The sequence below is a fragment of the Lampetra planeri genome, chromosome 13, assembly GCF_965212315.1.
Source record: "Lampetra planeri chromosome 13, kcLamPlan1.2.h2, whole genome shotgun sequence".
NCBI lineage: Eukaryota > Metazoa > Chordata > Hyperoartia > Petromyzontiformes > Petromyzontidae > Lampetra > Lampetra planeri.
Window position 1 is genome coordinate 13,083,829 of NC_136119.1, and position 19,732 is coordinate 13,103,560.

At 45.8% G+C, this 19,732-nt stretch overlaps 1 protein-coding gene across 3 annotated transcripts in view; it reads right to left on the minus strand.

Moving 5' to 3' along the window:
• LOC144722089 (WD repeat-containing protein 7-like) overlaps window positions 1-19,732 on the minus strand; it is a 127,449-nt gene that overhangs the window by 33,213 nt on the left and 74,504 nt on the right. For all 3 annotated transcript variants that reach the window (XM_078600217.1, XM_078600218.1, XM_078600216.1), the window contains 3 exons: window positions 9,792-10,516; window positions 7,916-8,016; window positions 3,375-3,484 (listed from right to left, as the gene is read on the minus strand). In XM_078600217.1, coding sequence (XP_078456343.1) covers window positions 3,375-3,484; window positions 7,916-8,016; window positions 9,792-10,516 — 936 coding nt within the window. The remainder of the gene's footprint in view (window positions 1-3,374; window positions 3,485-7,915; window positions 8,017-9,791; window positions 10,517-19,732) is intronic.

Consider the following 19,732-nt stretch of genomic DNA (forward strand, 5'->3'; position numbering starts at 1 on the left):
TCCTATCTTAGAAAAGCTATACTCTAATGTTAAATACCAGGAGATTGACTAAATTATTATTAATATTATTCTCAAAAGCCCATGCATTTGATGACATTGCGTTTCTGCCAAAATGTGTGAAAATAAAATATCAAAACCAGCAGAACGTACCAGCAATTTTACCATTTTCCCCACCAAATATTGGCAACAAAAAGTGCCTTGTTACCAAAAATACGTAATGTGCTCCTATTGCCAGCATACAGCAGCTATCTCAAAAAAGCAACATTGCTGAAAACAAGCCGGGACCATATAATGCACATTTGGAGTGGGGTGTGGAAAGAAACAAGCACATTTAATCAGTTGCAGGAAATTTACGGACAGGAAAATGAATTCACAAATGATGTACAATCGAGTTTACAAGGAAGCAGGTGTGGAATGATATGTCCGCATGGTACTATTAATACTGACGTTGTCATGCATTTAATTATTTGTCTGAAATGACTATATAACCAGATTGTCCCCTTTTGACTGCCTGTCATGGCAACAGTCCCTCTGGACTGTTACAGAAATCATCCCCCCACATGGGCCAACCGCACTGCAGGGGAACACTCTGTCTAGGGCAAGGCTAAAATAAGAAAATTTGTCATTACTATTGCCTTAGACTCGTCGAATTTTTTTAAAAATAAATCTGGAAAGCTAAAACAAGTGAAGTGAAATGTAATCTTTACTTGCCGGGCGCATCTGAAGGCTTCTTTTTCAGAACCACATTTGTCGGAACGTCATCTTATCTGGCTCCATATCAATGTTTTGCTTGGGTCGTATTTGCGTAAAAAAATTGTCTTGAAGGATGTTATATTGGAAAACCTGATGAGATTTTTTTTTCTAAATTAAATGCAGTGATGTTTAGAGTTGAGAATGCAATCATTCTCGTCCTCAGGGTGTCACATTTCACGTACTCATACCTTCATATCAGACTATTATGAACTCTACACAGTCTATAAGATTTGTCTATCACAGTGGCTCTCTTACATTATATATATATAAACATATGCAATCTATTTTATTTTAGTCAAGACCCTCGTACACAGTGTGAGCTCCACAAACTGAAAGCTTACATGGGATTTATTTTGACAATTTCCAAGGGTAACCTTCTAGAGAGAAATGTTTAACTTTATTTTATCCCCAAGTATATCCCCCCATATGTACTATCAGGCGCCTAGGCACGAAGCAAATATTCGCTTAGGATGCTCTGCAGAGAGCACAGCCTCATACAACATCGGGGAACAACCCCACAGAATTGCTTCCCACGGCACTTACAACACTTAACACAGCCCACTAGCTTATGTACTTTGTTTCTCCGCAGAGGGGCAATTCACCTGGTTTCTATCATCACGATTCATCACATCAGTATAGCTTGTACAAGGAATAACAGTGCACTAGAAGCTACATAAAACGAGCAATTATTATAGCAATTTAGTTGCAGGCGATTGTATGAACAGCCTGGTGACCAAGGGGAAGATCTAAGACAAGATGGTGAGAGGCTGTCAGGGCAGGTGTTGGAGGTTGCGTGTCTCCACGGCACAGCAGCTTTGGGATCTCTCAGAGGGGTAAAAGCATTGGCAAGCTGCGGTGGCATCAACGCATTTTGGTTTCGATGACATCTTGATCTTTACACTTTCATATGTACAATTTTGGCAAAGAAACTGGCGAGCAAGTGTGATGCACCTAAAGTGGGGCTAGGTCTCATTAATATAAATAAATAAAAACGGATTTACTGGGGGATTTTTATTTGTTTGACGTGGCCAAGGTACTTGGTGCTCCATTTGCTTTGGCGAGATGTTAACTACCTCGCCTTGTATACAGGAGGACGTGGGTTCGATCCTGACCCTGACGCCTGCTCTATATTTGGAGTTTGCGTGTTCTCCCCATGATCGCGTGGATTTTTCTCTGTGTCGTCCGGTATTTCCCTCCACATTTTGACACATGCATTTAGAGTATTTGATTGCAATACATTTCCACGTGATATGCCACTTCATTAAGCTATCATTTGTGGCCAGGTGGCCTCTGGAAAAGAGCTACATAGCTCAGTGGGCCTTACCTGGTAAAATAAAACATTGTTGCGTTTTAAGTTTTGTCAATCTGCTACTCGTGAAAGCACGGTTTATAAGGAGGGGGGGGGGTGTGCCTGCTACTTAAATCCAGTATCTCAGTTGTGGAAGGTTCCCCGCTCTGAAATTGGCAACAGGCCCGCGGGCCACCTATCGATACTGAACACTTGTCACTCAGCAATTTGTGGACAGCCAAAGCGAGTGCAAAGCCAAGATGAATAAATCAACTTGACATGGGCCCAGGCTTCTAAACAGCGAGGCACGAGTGTGTACAATGGGGTTCGACAGTGTTGCCCAAGTGAGTGCTGCACATCCAGGTTTTTGAGTGATGGGCATAAGCATCTGCCCATGACAAGCCATTTTTAAATCAGAGATTTCTGAACGGGCTGGCCGATTCCCCAAATAGAAAAGTAAATGCTCGGTCACTGATGTGTGATTTATGTCAAGAACTCTGCAAGGGAGGTACAATATAGGCTGTGACATCACCCACAGTTTTATAGCATTTACAATGTTTCATCATTTAAGTCTCAAACATGTGATTGTCGTCTAAGCACAGCAATTTGTCCCCCCTCCCCCCTTAGGTACTGCCAACATTAACAGGGCTACACATTTATATTTACAAATAACCTAGGGATGGAGTCACACAAGACTTACACATTCTCCATAGCCACTGACATGTAGCATCAGGCTTGCAGTTTACTCTGTGCCTATTTACTGAATAAGATTGCAGAGTTTCACTTGACTGATTAAAGAACAAAAAGACACAATCAAGTAGCTCTTCATTGTGGTGACGGGGGGGGGATACTACATACAGTTTTCCTGAATTTTACCTGGAAGACAATACAACTTTATTTCGCGGTTTTATAGAGACAATACCAATTTGCATCTTTAGCTGAGAGTAATTGATCAAGCCTAACAGGAATCAAATCAACAATTTATTGAATGTAATGGCAGGGGAACCAATTCCAAATGTTAACTCGAGGCAGTTATTATTTCGTGCAATGTGATGGCTAACCCATCCATCTGCTGTATATAAATGTTACACAGGTTTGCAGACGTCAGCTACCCTCTTTCAACAGCATCAATTAAAAGCATTCGGTTTGGGCTTACTTGGGTCTTTTAATGTGCATCACGAGCAGCATCCCATTCTGAACCAATTCAATCCACAATTCCATGGAACCAATAAGTTGACCAGATATGGTTAAATCAATCACGAGCGGGTTTGAATTACCGCGTAGTACATTGAAGACAAAATCCTGCAACGCAACCACAGAAAGGGACGCCTACCCATTCCAAGAGGTCGCCCTCCCAGTGCTTGATCAGCTTCTCCATGAGCACCGGCTGTGCATGCAGGGAAGCCAGGAGGCCTGGCAAGCTGCCATTGGCCTGGTTCAGGCCTAACAGGATAGCAACAGAGACATACATTCATACAATTCAAGACAATCATTTTTATCCATGATATTTTTTATAGTGCTCTTTGTTGTACATATAAGGCTCGTGTTTTTTGTATAATTTACAATCACTGTTTTTATATTCTCCACAACTCTAATGATTATTTTAAGTTTTGTATGATGTAATTTTGCGTCAAACTTGGACACATATTGAGGAGAGGGTTCTTGCCTTGTGGCATCTGGCAGTTCACCAGCATTGATTGAAGCTGTCAACGTTTTCTTGTATTGAATCAATTCTGCTGAAATTATGCACTCCTAGAAGGCTGTGAGGCTGATGGTTTGTGTAACGTTTGTTTTACTTGGAGAGACATATATGAAGGAGGCACATTGTCTGATTTAGTGAAATATATATCCTCCAAAACGATTATAATAATTATGTCGCGTTATCTACATTGAATGATTCTACAAAAAAATCACTGCAAGCTCTGGCAATTTTAAGCGATGCGAAGCAACAATGACTCGGTTAACTTTTTTCCACTAATTAAAGTATCTTAAAAATGAGTCAAGCAAGAGAGGTCCAATAGAATACCTGACCATTTTTGTTGTATAACAATTAAGAAAACGTACTTTTGTTATGATGAAAGGGCTGTTTGTGCCAATACCCCCAGTTCATGGCATCTATTTATGACATTAATAAAGAAAATAGTCAATACAACTCTTAATAAAGTCTTGTACATTTTAATAAAGGAATTGGTGTTGTTGCTGTTTTTACTATTGTTATTATTTTAATGAGATATTTAAATTATTTGGAAAACATTCCCTTCCGAACAACGTGCATGTTTCCAACTCCTCTCACTTCCAAGCCTGGTGATATAATTTAATTGACACTTGAGCAAGAAATATGCAATGCTATTAAGCAGAGGTGTGCACTCGAGTCATGCGACTTGGACTCGAGTCAGACTCGAGTCATGATTTTGATGACTTCAGACTCGACTTGGACTTGCCTCATCTTTGACTCGACTTGACTCGGGACTCGAGAGCAAAGACTTGAGACTTACTTGTGACTTGCACAACAATGACTTTGTCCCACCTCAGAGGTGTGGACTCGAGTCATGCGACTTGGACTCGAGTCAGACTCGAGTCATGATTTTGATGACTTCAGACTCGACTTGGACTTGCCTCATCTTTGACTCGACTTGACTCGGGACTCGAGAGCAAAGACTTGAGACTTACTTGTGACTTGCATAACAATGACTTTGTCCCACCTCTGCTATTAAGCATGGACCAGTAAAACAAAGCACTATCAGTTATTTGGAAATATATACAAACAACGAAAAGTACCGCCCTGTCTGGCTTTACCAAGTTTGGCCGTGAACACAGAACTTTCAAAAGTCCCTCTTTGGATTAGTCTTGGTCTCTGAGCCTCAACTAGTGAATTGGTTTGGTCACTAATGTTCAAACTTCATGAAAGTATCACGCCCATTAATAATGTAGCTTATCATTGTTATACCCTTGTACTAAATAAAGGGGAATATTTATACCCGCAAAACATGCTTGAAAATATGCATCACAATACAGCTCATGTAAAAATAATGATAATCCCATCGATTTAGGCAGGAAAGCCTCACTGAGTTTTAAGACCTTTTTTATGAAGGTCAGAAACATGGCAGAGCTTGAACATGGAACATCGTTTTGACTTCTCACAAGTGGCCGTGCTGGACAATAGCCCCAGTTCACACGCAGGCCTGGTGTGTCCACCAGGTGAGCGCCCTTCTAACAGAAAACACCGCGGGGAAATCCCTCCACCTTCTGCCACTGCCGCCCGTGACGTTGGAGGGGGAAGAGAAAGCCTTGAGCCCTCAAGCACCAAACCAAAACTCACGACGACATCCGGTTCATTACACGATGGCCATTCGCGCACAAAGACAAAGGCACGTACATACACTGGCATAGAGACATTGACTATGCTGTATGCTTGGCCCCGTAACAGATTATGGCCTTCAATCTGGGTGGCAGGGTGGCCCAATGGTAACGCCTGTGTGTCACAGCAAGAACAACTTGCATTCGAGTGCCGACTTGAAAGCGTAAAGTATGTCCTCCCCCTGTTCTGCATGCATTTTCTTAGGATTCTCTGGTTTCCTCCAATAGATACATTTTTTTTACTGTATTGGTCAAAGATCCCAGTGCTGAAAAATATTCAGAAAATTACTCATTTGGGATTACACATGGAAACATCACGCCCAACTGTGAACAATCATCAGGATCATCTTGAAAGTTAGTGTTGGGACTCAGCAACGTTTTCTTCGGTTAACAAACACAATAATGATATTGATAACAACCCACAAGCATCCTGCCTCTGCATAATTCCCTCTGCCTCGCCATTACCACCCACGTTTTGTCAAATACCGGCAGTACAGAGGAATGCATTATTGTACCGTACTTCTATGCTTGCACATCTATGCTTCCAGCCTTCCCAACTCACACTGACCAGCACGGTGATTGCGGTCAAAAACAACCCCCATGATCAATTTGGAGAGGTCTCTATCCAGCTATGGATTGGCAAACGGCTGCACATGGAAATGTTGTAGTTTATTGCCTATTGTGGATTTTGTGAACATCTAGAAAAAAAAAAGTTAAACAAAAGGAAACTACATAAACCACAATGTGCACGTATATGAGTCAAGTGCGTTTTAACAATATATGTCCAAAAAATCTAAACATTATTTTGATATATTTTTCTATTTCAGGGCATTAACATTTTAGACCGGATACCGTTGTTATTTTTGTTTTTAAGTGGAACTGGTGCAACCATTCTAATAGTCTTTATACCGTGGTGTGTATATATATACGAACGATTGCACTGTGCAGCTCGGCCAAAAATTGGAATTGGATTCCTATTATGTGGTGTATTTTGAGGGAGGTATTTTTTTAAACAATTCAAGCGGAACCGGCTCAGAAACGCATCCAAAAGCATGTTAATCACACGTGCCGCCACGCCACGGTGCCTCTCCTCGCACAGGTACAGAACAAAGGGGAAGAGAGAGAGAGGAAAAATATTGGGTCGCATTAATCCGTAAGATGTCCAGAACTGACAGCAAGGTGCCAGTCTGCAGCGTAATCAACGGTGCATATACAGCCATAGATGGCAAGAGCAATTTCAGCGTGCTATGTGGGGGAGGCGAGGGGGGGGGGAGAGACAATCCTTTCATGGGCCTCAGTGCACGTGATCAATGATGGCAATACGAAGCACATTTGTTGTCAGTGCAGCGCTGAACTGGATTTTCCTCTTTAAGGCACTTGGCGGTGTGCCGAGGCCAGGAGCTGAATGATGAGCAGGAGGGGGATCGAAGGACGCGAGGTGGCCGGGTGACTCAGGGGGCTAACAGCCATGTCAGAGCGCAGGGCCGACAACACCGACTGAGATCCTGGGTTCAAATCTCGAATTCAGTCGCTCACGATTAAACGCGCGTCCGGGTTGATGTGTGCAACGTCTGGCAACGGTGCGGTGACAAAATCGCTCTTTCACCTCGATTTGAGAGGAAAAAAAAACTAAACTGTGCGCGAGGTGGCTGGGCGGGTCAGAGGTCAGAGCGGCAGAGCTGGCACCACTGAAATCCTCGGTTTTAGGACAGGCAGACACCAATGATTAAACCAGGTCCCCGTGTGCACTAAGTTGATGGCCTCAGCGAGGTAACGAATGTTTTGTACAACAAAACCCATCTAATAAAAAAAATCGCATATCCTGGCGTATTTTAGTTCTTGTGGACAAGCATGTTGATATGATTGTTATGCCATGAACATCGACAGCAAGATGTAGAGGTGCAGGGGGGAGAAAGAAATGTGATGGCGTCATCATCCGGGAGACGTTCCAAGCCGTGACACGGTGCCGAGATCTTTCTGAAAGAACGCTTATTCATTGTGACACGAACCTGACCATGCAATCAAAATATAATTGGGTTTTTAAAAGGAAAATCCAAAGAAGGTATTTAAAAATAGAAACCAAGGGAGTAGAAAAGCCAGCAGATCTAGGGTATAGTGAGAGCTGGAGACAATCATGGGTGCGCTCGACTGCTGGACTGCGCAATTCGAGAACACCCATTGCAACCTGTCTGAAGGCCACTTTTGGATTCATTTGAAACATCCTCGTATATTCTTCACGGTTTCCAGCTCAATACTCTGACAAAAGACCAACACGGCCACCTTCATGATTTTATTATTATTATTATCTCACAATGGCAGGGTCTTGCGTTAAGATGTTTGGCCAACACTATTAATGAGTGTTTGGCCCGTGGGAGGAAACTAAGATTACTGTGGCCACACAAAAAAACCCTCCCATGCATGGCAGTGGAAAACACTCAGCACTGCCCTCACTCGGACGTCTCGCAGTAGAATTGGTGGCAGTGCAGGGCCTGGTGCGTGCGTGCAGGGCCCACTCACCGCCCTCTTTGTCGCTCTTCAAGCTCTCTTGTTTCGCGCCCACGTTCTTAGTCCGTTCAATGCAAGGAGATCCGTTTTCGTTCTCACCGCCGTGCCCATCTCTGCAAATGTGCGCGGCAACAAAGCTAAACGTCGCTTTCCGTGCTCAAGCTGGATACCGTAACGGTTCTGCTTTACCTACAAATCCTTACGGCCCTGGTGACATTGAGATATGTTGAGTAGAAATGGTATTTACAGCTTCAATACAGTCAGAGGAGGATGACCTAGTTGAGCAATGCAAGTAGTTTTAACTGTTATTGTTTAAATATTCATTCATTTATTCTGAAATATACTCTGGCGATAATATGTGAATGGATATGAATGCAATATACTCATTTGAGTTTAACATATAGAAATATAAAGCCATAAATTGAAATTCTGAAACCAGCAGTTACCCCATCCTTTGGTCATGCCAAGGTTATTTCAAACAGCTGTTGTGACACGCATTTAAGAAATATTATTTTAAAGCGTGACAAATGCCACTCTGACACCTTACTGTATATGGATTTTAGCTTTGTTAAAACTGTAGATAAAATGCCACACACGTGGCCTTAAAAAGCAATTCAATTTCCTTATGCTACATCAAGTTGACAGTCTGTTTTGTACATAATGATTATTACAGCAATTTGGGTCAACTCTCTTTCAAAAGGTACTTAAACTGAAATAATCTAAATGACAGGACTGTCTGTATGCCAAGCGAAAGGGCAGCCCTCCCATTTTCAGCGACCAAAGGAAAGAAAAACAGATCTGCCCGTCTAATGGTCCATTACAGGAGGGGGGGAAAATGGGCATCCAATGATGGCTGCAACAGCAACAATGAAAGCTCACACGACAAGGACACTCCCAACAAAAACAAATTGAGCAACATTTCTACTCCATTCAGCAGCCGTCACCTGCCCCCACTTCACTCAAGCACCCCAACAGCAGTCTAATGGCTGGTGATTCAAGGACTGAACGTAGAAAATCTGCCATCTCTTCACTTCGTCATTATCGTGTGCTGACGGGTCTGTTATTAGCCCACCCTCTCTTTTTTAGTTACAGCCAGCTGTGGCCTCAGCTCCAACCCATTACTGTCACTAGCCAATTTGGGAGCCGTTATCTCTCCACGGAAAGCCGTAATGTGCCGGTTTTTTCCGGGCTACACCAATAGGAAACCCAAAAAAAATGTATTTTTCGGCTGACAGTCAAAGTCAAGACACGCGGGTGCTTTTCTTGCGGAAATTGTCGGAGCACGTTGCGATCCGTTAAAGCGGAACGAGGGTTGTCGCTTAAGCCTGTGACTTGGCCTCGTTGTTGTTTTGTGACAAAGTACATTGTGCCGCTGTGCATTGTTAACAATCACGGAGTAAATGCTGGGATGCCAGAGGCATCCTATGAATTGCAGAGCATTGTATATGTTGTGTTGGTCAATCATAAACGATAACAAGCAAATCCACTTTTACCCCGTCTTTTGTCTGGGATCAACTCTGTAGCAAAACAGTCAATGCACAATGACTGAATTTACCGTATGGTTCTACAATCAGGATGGATCCACTTTCACAATCTCTTCCGGCATAAAACCTCACAATGTGTCGAGTTAAACATCTCCATTAAAACAATCGAGATAATTCATGGAGAAAGCAGCACTATCTCAAAGCATCTACACGAGTCCCACCAATTTTGATACAATTATTCAACATTTTGGCACTCACCTCCTCAAGATATCAAACCACTGCTTGCACAACATCTAACTTCCCATTGGGATAAAAACTACCGTCAAAGGATTATTTAAATTCAGTGGGGTTTTTACGAACGAATGATCCCGCATCTTAAAATAAAACACGCTCCGTGCCCTCACCTGCTCGTCCGGACACTTTCATAGAGGTTGGTGGTGCACATTCCCACCAGAGTGCTTGCGAGAGAGATGACCGACAGTTGCCTCTGTGTCGACACTGACAGTGGCGTGCACCCTTGGCCGCCCCCCGTTTCCCGTCGTCGCGAGGCCTCGGCACCGGCGCGGAACCCAACCGTGCGAAGGGGCCTCTGCTCCAGCAGGTCCCAGCCCGGCAGAGCGACCGCCATGGCGTGGCCGCACTGCGAGAGCAGCACGAACGAGACGGCCATTTGAGGCCTCAGCAGCCCGAGGCGACCCGTGCACAGCTTGTCCAGCTCGGGATCCAGGCCCCACCGGTGCAGGCAGGACATGAAGAGCCGCGCGTGGGCCTCCGCCATCAACTTGCACTGATCGTCCACCTTTGTGAGCGGCTCCGCGCTATGCTGGTGCTGCTTGGCCCTGTCATCCCTTTCCTCCTTGTCGCCGGACAACTTGAAGTTCTCACAGAGGTGCAGGATGGTCTCCGAGGCTCCCCTCTTGAGCAGCCGGCTATGCTTGCGCGGCTTCGCGCTGCCCTCAAATTTTAAAGGCAAGCTAGGCTTCCCTGGCAAGGCCTCCTCGATGGCCAGAAGGCTCACGAGCGCCTGCATGTCGAAGAAAATGAGGTGGATGGCCAGATCACACGCGCTCGGCGTTACGGCTTGGAAGGTGAACGCCTGCAGGAGTTTGGCAGGTGTGGAAAGCAGGTCCTGCGGGGAACACGACAGCGCAAGAGGTTTAACAGCGCGAGTGGCGTCTCCCCGCTCGATCGGGCACAAGGCAGCGCCGATCTCCAACCTGCGCCCGTGAACAGTCATGGAAACTGCACATTCCTTTACTGGAGGCCAGTCTAGTGATAGCCACTGTTGCTTTTCGATTATGCCACCATCACTTAATATTTATGCCGCACCTCCCACGCAGAACCGCTTGAGGCCCCCTGCGGCAGGGAACCCCCGGTATTAAAAAACAAAAATACTCGCCGGCCAGCAAGTGGGCAAGAGTCTGCCAGTCAGTAGGTGGGCCATGTCTTTTTTTTAAATGTGGCTACCACATCAAGTAATTTGTGAGTAATGTATCAAGTTTAGCTTATTTGGATCATTATACTGCCACACATGGCCGACTGCAATTCAAGGCATTGCAAGGTTGGTGTGCCAGACTGGATGCTCAGAACCTAAAGGAATATCAACTAATACTACGTGTACAGTATGTGGGTAAAAATGCTACATATCTGATCCAAATCTTTGTCTCTGTATACACTCGCTTCCGCTCATGTGTACAAATGCAGCAATACATTTGGAAATCATCCTAAGCGGAGCCCAACTGATAAAGAACCACAAGACTAATTTCGAGATTTTTATCGGTAAATTTAAGATACATTCTCCTTTCAACTGCCACACAAGGAGATTGAATCAGCAACCCTCTGGATTGCAAGTGCATTACACCACAAAAGTGTCCCTTACGACTAAATACAATGACGAAATGTGATGATCTCGTCGACTGTTAATTGAAAAGAACATGCTATGCAGTTTCTGAAATGTAAGCATGGTTGTCGCATAACTCACACAATATTCGTATATTTTTATGTTGCACATGAAAAGCACGCAGAGCAAACGTAAACCTTTGCAACAACATATCATTACAATGAAGCCACCTTCAAATTACTTCAGGAAAGCAAAGTGCCCATCCATACGTATGAAGACAATGACCTAAAATGTCTTGCGCTGGCAATGAATCATGCTTGAAGCGCATGTTATTTATGGTCTTGCGTCATTTTTATGTAACACATCTTGAATATGCACCATCTATCTTATCTGCGTGCTGTCTGACGGTATGCTGCAGGCAGGACCAAACCATAAACGAGATGATACATCCTAATTTATCAACACCCGTATACATATTTACACATAAGACGTGTCAAAAGGTCTGATGCTCATGTTGGAGAAATGAAATCAGCAAGTCCCACTTGCGCACGAGGGCGTGGTGGTGCATGTTGCTCATCAGATGCTTTATATGATGGCAGTAAAAAAAATGCTTCCAGTCCATGCCTCTCCCGAACGCACAATGTTTCACATACATCGTCTGCAGTAGTTTCTCAGTAGGGAGTGATACTTAAGTAAATAAATAAAAGTGGATCATGACGCCGGCATGCAGTGGCCTCCTTTTTTTCAAACGATGGCCACGGGGTCTTCAACGTCCACTGTGAAGGAGACCACCATGCAAGCAAGTTGTGCTCTCATCTCATTGCATCGTATCAGATCTCTGATGCAAATGTTTCTTTTTCACAGCTAATCTTGCATTCTGAGGTACGTGTTTTAATATTCAAATAACGTTGGCCATGCCTCATATTGGCACAGAAGTTTAACTCATTTTTATATTCCTAATTCTCCGATGTGGGATGTTGTAGACGGTGGAAACGGGCCTGTCGCCTTCTCCTCCTTCGGCCAGCGTGTCTGGGGAGGTCAAGAACTCCGTACCCAATACAGCTATTGCAGATGTGTGAGCCAAACTCCTGAACTTCAACCATATCGCGTTGGCAATATCAGGAGGTGGAGACAATAACAACCCCAGCTACAAGCAATGATAAAAGTCTTACCTGCAACTTTCATCAGCTACTCAAGACCAGGCTATTGTGGGTTTGAATAGGATCCGAGGTGGATGCCCATCACTGCAGTGAAAGAATGGCAGGCGCATATTACAGATGACAAGCCGATGGTCAGTGGGCAGATCAGCGCCACAGTCGGTTTTGGTGTCAAGAACATGGGCCCACATCCGCTGTTCTATCACTATTTAGTCCGGCAGATGTTATTGCTTGGAACTAGCGTGCATCTGCGATGTTTTGTGGATGCACCCATGCTGGAACAGCATGTTGGTGATTACAAGCCCATGGGCTGCACAGCAGTCTAGCAGTCTCCTACCATTATTATTTTTTTGAGCTGATCTGGCCCATGCCTTCCAATCACTCGAGCCCAGGTGCGTGAGTCATGACCCACTCTGGTATTAAAGTAAACCATCAGGATGACTCTATCTGAGGGGCCACTTGAGCCAGCACCCGTGGCTTGTGGTCATACAAGGCATATGACTCATCATACTTGCCTGCACCTCCACTGATGATCATCTTCGGTGGGGGCATAAGTCGCCACCACCACCATTCCTCACCTCCTGTTGATGGGGAGGCGAGTCGCTAACAGCCTGGGACTCACGGCTTCCCACACCTCAACGCCACTCTCCCATGTCACTTTCGTTCTTTTTTTCAGCAGCAGAGTCCCTCCCTTTTGTTTGGCAGTTTCCTGCTCCAAGTGGAGAACTGTCCACTCCTCATCATGACTGGAGCCAGCACCAGTCCACTGGACCTCCGATATTCCACACGTGTCTAGGCGGTACCAGTCCAGCTCCTGACAGAGCAATGGCAGCATCTGCTCTGCAGCGATCGTTCGAACATTCCACGTGGCCACTCTCAGTGGTTTTCCGCAGTTTCCGGAGGAACCCCAAGGTGGTGGGGGGTGGGTGGTTTGGCCAGGAGATGTCATAGACGCACGACCCCCCCGGGCCCCCCCCGGGCCCCCCCCCCCCGGCACAAGCTTAGTTTGTTCTTTTGCACGTAGTGTGTAGTAATGACATTGAAGGTGCAGGGGTTACGAGCCCTTTGCACTCGTCCAGAGCCCCCGTTGGCCACTGCACACACACACGCGCGCGCGTACATTTTACTTCAAAAGACTCAAATGCAATTGGAAAACTCTTGAACCAAAAAAAAACCAGAGGAACACATCGCTCGCACAAACGAGAGCGGCACAAGCGCAGCATACAAATGGGTTTGACTTAGAAGCCTAGGTCATGCCGCGAGATGACCGCTTTGAACAGTCCAGCATCAACATCACACATCTTCCCCTTGAACAACTCAAGTGTCAATACAAATGACAATGTCATCAGATGGCGGGGGCATGTCATACGTGGAACGGCCGTCATGGCAGCTATTGCGCAATGCTCCTCGCTACTAATGCAAACACCTCACCTGGCTCAAATCAAACATTAACCCCGGCCCTGCTGGCCAGCCTCCCCTGCAGAGACTGTGACCAAGCCAGACCTCCTATGGGGGCAGTCGAGTTTGTTCTCCAGATTATGGGGAGTGCTTTGTGGATTTACCCATGAAGGAACCACGGAGGTGTAGAATAATCTTCTGGGCAGAGTTAACAAGAGCGGGTCAGTGCCATGACTCCATTGCAAAGTCACTTTGATGAAACAATTCAAGCGTCTTTCAAATGCGCCAGAACGCAATACAATTGATGCGCCGAATGGGGATGATGCACACCGCTGTACAAAACTTTGCACTCAAAGCGGATTTATACTTTGAGGAAAGGCAACCACTGTAGGCTCTTGCGTCGCTGACACGGACACACGGACGGTGTGGCTCATGCGGCCTTTTATGCACCTGTGCCTGTTCCAAGAAACGATCATTAGTTGCACGGGGGAGAGGTGGCGCAGTGGTTAACGCACTGCGCAATGAGCACAGCAGACCGATTTCGAATCCTGATCACAGCTCACATCAGTGGTGAATGACACGAAACGGTCTTGGGCCCCACATCTTCACCAACCCAAAGTGACTGGCATGGTGAAGTATGGTCAAATAAACCCCAAGACACGGTGCGGGGAGGTCTTCATCCAGGAGTGGGTTGACAAGCGGCTGTTTATTATAATTTTATGAGTATTGTATGTGTGGAATGTGGCCAGGTGGTGCTGTTATTAGAATGGTCGACTCACAACTTAAGAATTGTAATTTTAAAATCTTAGTCAGCCTGGGTCAAGTCAACCTATCATCATCCCTCTGGGGTCAATGAAACGAAATACCAATCTCAGTTGTAAACAAAGTGGTCATCCTATGGGGATACTGACCTCTGCCATGGGAATGTGGAGTTTCCACCAGTGGCTCAGGGTTACGAAATACGGATGCACGTAGCTCCGTTGCCAATTTGGAGCGGGAGACACTTTTGCTTTTACTGAGCCAGGAACCCCCAAGCATGAGCAGCACTGTAACTCACTTTCTCATCTCTGCAAATACCCTGCAGGGACACCCAAAACACACATTTTGCAATACGCCCAACATGGCTCTCAGCTGATGGAATTCAGAGACAACCCACGCGAGTCCGAGTCGGTACTCAGCCATGGTTCATGTCAGTGGCGAGTGATATCTGTACCCGGTCCTGCCTCCCCCTTCACGAACCCATAGTGACCAGCGTGGTGAAGTATGGTCAAACAACACCAACGGCAACATGGCATGGGGAGGCCTTCGTTCAGCAGGAGATTGAAATGGGCTGAACATTATTCTGCCTCTCATCATTGATAAGAATTATTGCAAAATTACATGATTCTTTCGCATTATCCGGCAGTGACTATGAAAAGGCTTTATTCAAATGTAAATATGACATTTAGATGATGTATAAATGTCATGAGCTGCAAAACCAGATAGGTCAGCGGTGTACTGTCCATGCAGCAGCGGATGTTTCAACTTTCAATGCGAGTGAAAGCCCAGTGATAGTGAGGCTGAATGTAGCATAAGCATTCACTGATGAATCATTAATGGCAAAAGGCCTCCTAAGTTGACAATAATGCGATGCTCGTACCAACGTGAATGTAAACACACACTGCGGCATGCAGCACGTTCGAATACGATACTGTATGCTGCTTTAATCTAACCCTCGCTTAACATCATAAGATAGATGCCTCAGTGTTTTTGGCAAGCTTATAACATTACATTCAATTATGGGTGTGCGCGACGCTGCCGCGGTGTAATGGCTATCACGCTGGACTTTGCAATTCAGAGGTCGTCGGTGCAAAATAAAATTTTCCGGCACGGCGGTTGACACGATGGACAAGTTTCTTAAATCCACCGTCCTCCCCACCCACCAGTGTACATGGGTACAGCCCAGTGAAGTCACTCAGCAGGCCGCGTGTGGTGGGGTAAAGTGTGGGTACCTTCACCTCTTCCGAGATGTGGCGAGCGTGGATGAGTAGGGCAAATATCTAGTCGAGTGGCTCTCTCAAGCTGCGTAATAGTAGAGGCCCGTCTGTCAGCAGTGGCGTGAGCTGGACATTTCACGGCTGCACCTTTACCTCTGTATGGTATACGCTTCAACAAATACTACGGTGTAAAAATAAGTATGTTGCATAATAATGTAAATAATATTAACGAACATTTCTTGAATTTCTTGCAGTGCTCAATGCTATCACTACACATAGAAATTGGACGGTGAGTAGAGCAGAGGCAGAACAACATGGCCTTCTTATTGGATGTTACACGGCCTTCTTATTGGATGTTACGCCGCGGACACTGAAAGTCCATAGGCCAGAGCGGACATTGGTTCCTCCTAAACGCGAGTGAATTCATTCACACTGCCAAAAAAGAGTAAATTTATTTATAGCCCCACTCATTCCACGTGGTTATCACACAATTCACTGTTGTTGGCCACAACAAATACATTGGACCTACTCAGGTTATAACCACCTCGGTTGGTAGCAAAGAGTGAAATACGGCATCTGCGCTCACGGACGATGTCAACAGAGGGACGTGTGGCACCTCGGCCATTACCTCCGCGTGAAGGTGCTGAACCTTATGCCTCCGAGTTGTTTTACTCAACGTCAGTTTCTCCGTATGAGCAATGACAATTGTTGACCCTGAGACACTGGCAAAAAAAATTCCATATCCCTATGATCGGACACAGTCTGTCCATAAGACAGCTGCTGCTGACTTACGTGGTACCTATTTTGGCCAAACGTAGGTACCTATTCCATCAACCGTGGACGTATGATGAGTTGACCCGAACCAGGAATTGGATTCATGACCTTCTCATGGTTATTTTGAGTTAACTGCCACAGCCAATGCCCAGCTGCCCTACAGTGACAGTTGGATGAAAATACTAAATATTCACTTTCCTTAATGGCAACAGATTCAGAATGTAACGTGGAACTCGACATACGGCCGTAAGTAATTGTACCACCGCACAAGCAACAACCAAACGCGTCACGCAAAGGGCCCAACAGAAGCATTAGCAAATCACTCAAGATGTTCTTTAGGGTGTCTCGCATGGGTGGGGGGAGTCTGCTAATATCACCTCCGGTCATTGTTGCGCTTTCTTCGATTGCGGCAGAATGTCACCAAGCAGATTATAATAGTGTTTATTACAAAGCGCCAGACTAATTGGATGGAGCGTATATTAGTCATGGAAAAAAGCAATGCCTTCAAAATAGCTCCAAAAGGTGCCAATAAGTCAACATAGTGTGTTGTTGAGATGCTGTGCCTTCAGGCGGGGCATGTAAACAGGGTGCTCGCTGGAACACAACGCACGGGCTATCTCATCACTACAGCACACATTGTGTCACAGATAAAGGTTATCAGCATTCAAGTCGGTCAGAAACCCCCGAAGAAAGCGACACGATTCTAATTTTTTCAAATTAAAAGATTAAATGTTTTCCATTGTCCGCGACCGTTATCCATCACTGCCCGAATTAATAAACCTTGGAGTCTGGCAACTGCATCGCATGATGAAATTCTGGACTTCAATTTAATGTATAAGTTATAGTATATACATTTTTCTAAAATAAAAAGGCTGAAGTAAAAACTTCAGTATGTACTATATATTATTTACATAAGTGTGCATACTGTATAGACTAAAATCCACACACCTACACGGTACATCCTACATACACTAAACCTTCATTTTCCAATAAACCATTTTATTTTTAGCCTCATTAACGCTACCCTTCATCACACTCTCACAACAAAGCGTATCATTTCCGCACCCTCCGCATTGGAAGCAACATCTGCCGGTGGGTTCTAAAAAAACACCACCCTTTTATTTGGAGGAAAGAGCAGAAAAAAACGCGTACGCGCGCGCACGCACGAGAATAAACCAAAATACTGAAGAGCGGCCACACAGAGGTGACCGAAAAGCACACACGGCGGCGTCCACCAGCAGCGCCGTGCTCCGCAGCCGGCACTCAAAATATACACCGCGGCGGTGATGTGCTGGATGCCGTGGTGTGATTGTAAGTGCTGTCAAAATGCAAAGGCAATCAACCCTTTGGCGCTGGCAGGGGCTGACCCTTGATCCCGGCGTAAAGGCAGCGGCGAGGGGTTTAAGCACCCTGCTGCATTTGTGCTTGGCAAGGGCCCTCTCGCTGCACGCTCACTGGTGTGAGGAAGAAGGGAAAGTGTTGGGAGCACGAGAGTGAAAGGTGGGTGGGAGGGGGAGACAGAAAAGGGTGTTGGATGTGTTGGGGGTGGGTGGGGTGGCAGGGGAGAAAGCGGCGGAGGAGGGGCTCAAGTGAGGGAGGCTGGAGGAGGAAAGAAAGAGGAGTGAGGTCGGGTCAACGACCCCAGCCATAATAGGATTGGGGTCACTCAGGCCCTGCAAGTGATGGAGCCCGAGTCACGTGGGCCGTCTATCTTCCCACTCCTCCCCCACCTGCTCCCTCTATCCTTCTGTCTTCTTTGCTGTCCATCTTTATCTCTCAGTTTTCTATTCCTCTCACCCCATCTTCATCATCTCTCCACCGCTCTCATTCCCGCCCTCCGTCCCGATGTTCAGCCAACTCATTTTCATTCCTGGCCGCACTCACTTCTTGTTTCCACATGCCTGTGACAGGTCTCCCCTCCTGCTTCTCTCCATCTTCCCTTTCACCACGGCTCATATCTTACACGTTTTCTTACCAATGACAACCACCTACCCATTAACCGAGACCTCAACATTGTAACCCACCGCTGACTCGAGTCCCGATCCACCGCCCCCCCCGCCCCTTCTGGGATTGCGCTGCTGTCATCATCACAGAATCTCACCCAGATCTGGAAAAAAAATTGCGAACAGAATGGAACGACACGGACGTCGGGAATAAACACCTCCTCGTGTGTGTGTGTGTACGTAGAACTTCTCTCACACCGTACGTAGCCAACCGTGCTGACCCTCATTCGAGAACAAAGATCGTACACCTCCTGGCTTTGACGTTCCTCATCCTCCTCCTAATCGAAGACACTGGTGGTGGAACCACCAGCCGTACCAGGACATCATACAGGCCGTGTGCGTGCATCTCCTTCACGAACGGGATATTAAATTCAAGCAAAACTGCTGTGATTGTGGCCATGCAACCCAAACTGTGGGCTACATCATAAACCACTGTAGCCTGCGCTCCTTCACCGGATGAGGAAAAGCAAAAGCGCACAAACTCTCCTCCTGAAGCCCTCTCATGGCTAGCAGACATCGACATTAGCACTTAGCTCATGAACAGACTTCCAACATACACAAGAGGAGAATGGAATCCCAGTTCTTCTTTTCTGCTCGCTCGCTATCGTCATAGCCTCCCCCCTTCCACTTGAAGTTGCTCACCTCTCTCCCATTGTTGCTCTCTCACATTCCTCCGGCTCTTATTTTCCCTTTCTCTGTCTCTATATGCCTACCCCACGAGAAGCAATTATCTGCACAAGAGGCAAGGTAGCTTCAGGCCTAGGCTATTATTGGTGTCAATAATTACCAAATGTCACCCAGTGCCTAAAAGCTTCACTTCGTCCTTGGTATGTGCACACCGCCTTGCACACAATGACACTTCACACCAAAATGCACCGCATCATTTATCTTCTAGAAATACGTATAAAGATAAATACATTTCGTTTATCACACAAAGTACTAGATAAATATTTGAGGTGTAGCGATTCACTGCCCCTGGCGATTCCTTTCATTGTCGAACTTCTGGGCCGTGAGTCCGTTCAAGAATCAATTCTCGTTTAGGATTTTCTCTGTCTACTTTCTACAGTTTTGCTCACAATTTACGTAACATTCGAATATTACTTCCCAATGTCGTTTTCGTACGCAATAATCACAAACCAACCAAGGTAGATTCTTCCATGTACGATTCGATGCACGTATCGTAAGCCTCAAGAGTCG